The sequence below is a fragment of the Branchiostoma belcheri genome, unplaced genomic scaffold (assembly GCF_001625305.1).
Source record: "Branchiostoma belcheri isolate BF01 breed outbred unplaced genomic scaffold, Haploidv18h27 scaffold124, whole genome shotgun sequence".
Classification (NCBI taxonomy): Eukaryota; Metazoa; Chordata; class Leptocardii; order Amphioxiformes; family Branchiostomatidae; genus Branchiostoma; species Branchiostoma belcheri.
The window spans coordinates 1-6,044 of record NW_017802647.1 but is presented as its reverse complement, the minus strand read 5'-3'; the positions used below and the strand labels follow the sequence as shown (position 1 = coordinate 6,044).

At 40.4% G+C, this 6,044-nt stretch overlaps 1 protein-coding gene across 2 annotated transcripts; it reads right to left on the bottom strand.

Moving 5' to 3' along the window:
* Positions 1–1,028: 1,028 nt before the first annotated feature.
* LOC109463346 (archaemetzincin-2-like) lies at positions 1,029–6,035 on the bottom strand. 2 transcript variants are annotated; one of them, XM_019760119.1, is made up of 7 exons: positions 5,376–6,035; positions 5,076–5,212; positions 4,827–4,954; positions 4,336–4,538; positions 3,915–4,063; positions 3,254–3,392; positions 1,029–2,869 (listed from the first exon to the last, which is right to left on the bottom strand). In XM_019760119.1, exons 1-7 carry the CDS (start codon positions 5,550–5,552, stop codon positions 2,531–2,533), a joined length of 1,272 nt encoding a protein of 423 aa, XP_019615678.1. In that variant the 5' UTR covers positions 5,553–6,035; the 3' UTR covers positions 1,029–2,530. The 2 variants fall into 2 exon arrangements, with proteins under 2 accessions (XP_019615678.1, XP_019615679.1); XM_019760120.1 differs by having other exon boundaries at positions 4,839–4,954.
* Between the last annotated feature and the right edge of the window lie 9 nt (positions 6,036–6,044).

Below are 6,044 nucleotides of genomic sequence, written 5' to 3'. Positions count from 1 at the left end.
GTGCAACCTGCACAGTACACTGAAGTTGCACACTTGCACTTGTAGTAATTGGTATTTATCTAGTAAACACCAACAATTTATCCAATTTGCTTCCAACACCTTCACTCTCTAGACTGGCTTGGTTATCAATTTTTAAGACAATCTGGTTAATGCTCAGTACTCAGTATTCAAAGTCAACCTGAGAAAACCTAATTATCTTTGTTGTCTTTGCATATGCATGGAGGTCTCTTCTTACCTCCATGGCATATGTGGCATCATGTTTAATTTCATAAACAGCTGATTTGAAAACGCGCCTCATCGATAGAAAACATGTGCAAGGTTTTATATGCTATTCTATGTCATAAAGACACGATAGGGAGCTCGTACATGCTGTGGACTTTTTCTTTTATTTCTAGACACTAGTAGACAGCATAATTTGCTAACGAAACTTTGAACATAAATAATTTTCTTCCCTTTTGGGCTCCAACACGGAAAACGTGGCCGTGGCGTCAGTAGGTCACAACGGTTTAACATCTAATAAAATGGCCTGACGCAAGACTTGAGTACAGAATGCAAAAATAAACATTGTTAGCACAATCCCGCTTTCTTGCAAGCATCCACATACACTGGATACTCACCCAAAACGTTGATCCACAGAACCGGTCCAGCCCCGGGTACTGGCTACCCGCCATGTTGTTCGCGTCCGCGTCCTCCCGATCGGGCGATACCAAATGCGGGGGTGGTCGGGTCAAACGTCCGAGCGGTTGGAAGAATGACTGTGCACTTTACGCAAGTGCAATACTTGAGAATTTCGCATGATGGCGTAGTTGTACCGTGAATTAGGTCAACCAATGGGTCTTTGATAATTCAGTACATCGACAAAGATACTTATGAATGGCTTCAAGGCTCCTTTCCTTCCACACCGCCACCCCAGAGTTGCAAGCAGAGAAAACAGCACATAGCAAGGGGCGTGTTGGTTTTAGAACAAAGTTCAGGACTTGCATCTAGGATGAATTTACACAAGCAAGGACATTATACACAAGTAAGGGTCTTTGAAGATTTCATGTCATTTATTTATATAAAAGTTGCTTTGTTGTTCTCATATGATGATACAAACAGATGTGATACATATATATAACTATCATATACATCTATACTCGAGGGCAAGTACAGCGACTTAAAATAAAGACATTACAAAACTGGTGGTTACAGAAGCATAACAGGTGGCATGCATTTTAAAAAGACATAACTGCCATTGCTAAAGTACAAACAAGCACATTGATATAGATTATAATTGTGCTTTGCCAAAATATCGTGCAATGATGTATGATAAGAAACATGAATTTTAAAACTTCTATAAAGCAGAAACCTTAAAGATTATTTCACATTCAATATCTTTGATATTTCTACATGTGATGTAATTGAAAAGCTAGGAAATTGTTGTTCAAAGCAACAATAAAATTGGACAAAGGACATAGAATATCTCATGGTCTCAATTAGATTTTTTCTAGAATAAAAAGTAACACCTCTTGGGTAATTAATTTTACTATCTTTTGCATATTTAGTTCCTTCAAGTATCAATGTTGCCAGCATTACATGCAGCAATCAAAATATACAACTCTTAGTATTTTCTACAGTTCTCAACAAGTAAAAGCTGAACATGTTCTGTCTTCTAATAAACTTGAAATACAAAGCAGACCTACATGAACTTGCCAAAAACTGAGCAAAAGAGAAAAAAGCTATTATAAGCAAAAAGCAATTGAAGGTTATAAGAAGTTAGTTCTTGGACATCTGGAGCCACTTATGGAATTTCATTTTATTCTAGCTATGACACATTAATGCACAACTTAAGAAAAATAATCAAATGTACATTTGTACATTAGTAACATATATCAGACATGCAACCTCAAACCCCACACTAGCAAAAAAAAATCAATATTTCTAATTTCTATATCCTTTAAAAGAACCTGGCATATTTCATATGCATCACGTTATTTGTCAGCACTGTCTACTATATTTTGTTGAGATATTTATGAAGAGGATGTATTAAATGACTACTGGCTGTATCAACCATTTTTGTGATTTCCATACACAACTGTTACAACATACTAGTATGCCCAGACAGGGTTGTTAGTGACTCTGTCACTGTTAGACTCAAACCAATGCCAAGGAGTGGGTGTGAACACGCAAACATGCTCCAATACGTGTTATGATTGCCGGCAGAAAAAAACAACATTCTATTAGTATTACTGTCTCTTGGATTGGATTGATATATAGACTCATTACATAATACATAATATGTGCAATGATCCATCCACCAGTTAGTACACATTTGAATGATAGTTTAACTATCTGTAACCCTCATCACCCTACTGGTTCCTGTTGTAAAGCTTGGGGAATGGATACACTCCTAGCAAGGACGAATTGAGGGATTATAAAATTCTTTTACATTTGCTATTAGCCACATTGTTTGACTGTAATGTCCTGGCAAAGGAAGGGGGAATGACTGGTATACTGCAAGCATATCCAATACTAAAGTCTTTTATAGTCGCTAATCGGAAGCTTGGCTGCTTTCCTCACTCCCAGCGACTGTTGGTTTGTCCATGAAGGCCAGAACTCTCTCCAGCCACTTCTTGAACGGTTCGAACGCCTCCAGAGGAGGTGCGGGTATGCCGGCGTCCCAGGATTCCTTGGTGCAGTACTGCAGCATGGCGCGGAAGCGGATGGCGAGGCGGAAGTCCATGGCCTCCTGGAGTTTGCGGAGACAGATGGGGCAGAGGTCGACGGGGCGTCGGTCCGACTCGTCCCGACTGTTGGAGCCGTTGATGCAGCAGGAGAAGTAGATGCAGTGCTTCATGCCAAACATGTGACACAGCTCATGTGTCATCACCTAAAGGAGAAACAATATGACCATGCAAAAATAATAATCAAACTTAGAATGCAAATGCAAATTCTTCATCACTTGAAAAGCTTTTAAAAACATTGGAGATTTTAGACTTCCAGGAGGCTTCCTTGGCTTCCTGAATTCCCCCATGTTGACCACTAGTAATTCCTGCTGGATTCTAAAAAATTCTGAGACCTTCAAGTTCATCCTGTTTCCTGTGTCTGACATTTTGACCTACTATGTAGTAACTACACAAATTATGATGGAAATACATGTAATGAAAATTTTGACAGATAACATATTACATTTAGTATGTCAACAGATAACCTGGATTTTTATAAGTGACATTTATGACATTTAGTTGATGATATGTAAGATGTGCCCTCTGACCTTGCAGGCTCGGAGCAGAAGTGGGCTGGTGACTGGCGGCATGCTGAACTCTTCCAGCTCTGACTTCTTGGCTTTCGGCCGATCTCGTGGGATGTGGTAGAAATTGTCGTCGTATCGAGCAAAGCTGAATACACCGCATCTGGAAAGAAATTAGGAAAAAATCTTTGAGTTTTTAAGTTTGGACTAACTAAGCAATTAATAAAAGGATTCTTACAGGCTGACTGTCAAAGGACATGACAGCAAAATTTATATTTTTCTCAATGTAAGATGCAATGTATTATACAGATAAGGTTGCTTGTGTAGTACAAATATGGTGTTAAGCATAGAAAAAAAATTTTTAAGTCAAAATTTGGTACTGAAAACTATCTGTTTCATGCTATGCGCTAATGGCCGCAAATCAGGTCAACAACCTAAAATTTAGGAGTATCGAAATCATATTAAGAGGTTGTCAAATTTAGGAAAAATACAACCAGTTGATCATTCAAGTGTTTAAAGTTTAATTCCAGATCTTCCCATGGCCAGCAAAGATGTACTGGCATATCTGTAAGAAGTCTCATTCAAGGGTATCTTCACAGTTCACAGGCCTTAAATATTTTCGAAATTTAACATACACTGTATATTATGTACAAGATCATGTTACCATGGCAACAGAAATACAGACCCTGTAACGAGAGAGGCCTGTCCGAAGACGAAGTTCCAGGAGTCGCTGGGGTACAGGTCCAACATGGTGACGGCGACCAGGCAGATGGCATCGCGCGGTTTCTTACTCACCAGGTAGTCCAGGATGTCCTTGGACAGCAGCTGCCATTGCTATGGGAAAGATAGAAAACTTCAAGGTAACATCTTCAAAGCAAATGCATATTTTTTTACACCTTCACATAGGGATGGTCTAGCTCAACAAACTACTGCTCTGATAATTCTTACTGGAACACATCCACATATGGTGGTCAGCCTCTCCAACCGTCCTGATACCTAATGTAAGTCCCAACACCACAGGGTCCATTACTCCAACTTGAGGGTGAGGAACATGTTGAAACATGCTTTACGTATTCAAAGTTAAATAAAGGTTGAAGAAAAGGTACCTTTGTATGCTCGTTGATCCTTGTGTGGCATCCAACCTCGCGAACCCGCACCGGGTCCAGAAACTTGACGTCCACGCCCAGGAAGAAACACTGGCAGAACTTCTGCAGCCACGTCAGGAGGACCTTGTCTGACCTTGAACCTGCACAGGCCCCGCCCTCGGCCCCGCCTGCAGCTCCCCTGTCTGAAGAACTGCCATCAGCTTCTGTAGACACATTTTACAGTGTGTTAAGCTCCTGTCGCACATAGCTGAACATGGCCCCCGAACACTCGCCAAACTCCCCTCAACCATGGTGAGGAGTATTGCCCTGTCTCTGGGACCCATGGGAGACCAACTAGGAAACAAATAAGCATTACAAAATCAAATTAGTGAAAATTTTTAACGGTACAGTACTCCCTACTTAGTGACTTGGATCTGTGTTTGATCTGAAATATTTCTGTGGTACCAGTACACAGCCCTACTGTAGATAGACATGTAGAACACCTGTTTCACCTGTGGTTGTACCTGGAGCTGCAGCTGCAGACTGTCCTACATGCCCAGGTGGAAACGGCCCCAGAGGAAGGATGTAGATGGTGCGACGTTGGCGATTGACTCTGTGTTGGGGGTACTCCTTAGTAAACCTACAATGGAAACAATTTCATCATGTTACACTGTCATTAAACAGTCTTAAACATTAACCCTTCTGTCAAGTCTTTTAATGGTTTCAGCATGCATTGTGAGAAAAATAGTTTAAAAACTTACCAATCATGAAATGTCTGCCCTGACTCTGGGTGGTTGTTTAGCCAGTCAGACTCGTCTTCTATCGTCAGTGGTTTCCAGAACTCGCTGTTCTCACTGTACGCTTCCTCAAAGTAACGTTGCTCGGCTGCCTTCAATTTCTACAGTAAAGTAACATGTAATACATTTACTCCTGTTTATATATATTATAAATAAACTATGTGTATCAATACAATAATTGATATTTATGTTTAAAGGTGAAAATGTACAGTGTATTCAAGAACATTAATTAATATGTACTTGCAATTATGAAATTGTCAGTACCTCATATGTCTTTGAACTCTTCTTCTCGTTCGGGTCTGGGAGCATGGCTTTCTTCCGTGTTTCGGCATCGGCCGTGGCAAACTTTGGTGAGATCATCCGCATCAGCTCCAGAATCTCGTCCTCCGTCAGCCCCTGTAGCAGCTGGCGGATCCGTGCTGACTCCGATCTGGACGTCATGTTCAACTAGGCCTAGGAAAAAAAATGTTGTGTATCCTGTTTCAGTCCTGAAAAAAATTAGGGTCGGTAGGTAGGGATTATTATTTTTTCTTTAATAGTAATAATATTATGTTTTTTTTTGGGGGGGGAGGACTTTGGCTATCACTAACGTTAGTGATCCCACTTTTATTACAATACAGTTAACAATCTAACAAGTAAAACTTGCACGAGGACACTAATATAGTTTCTATGTTGATGTTGGAAAACCAATTGCACAAGGTTTCACTCAGGTGTCAGATGATATAATTAGAAAAGGTCCATCAGATTTCCTCATTGACATTATGTTTTTTGATGATGATGATGTATTTTTGGCGACGCCTCAGGGGCGGAGGCATTTGTGTAAGTACTACGATCGCTTTGAAAGAATTTCAAAAATTGCACGAATGCATTCCCTAGGGAATTGGTTTTGAGGTAGCCTCTGGCCTTGTGGTCATCAGACCAAGCAGAAAAGGC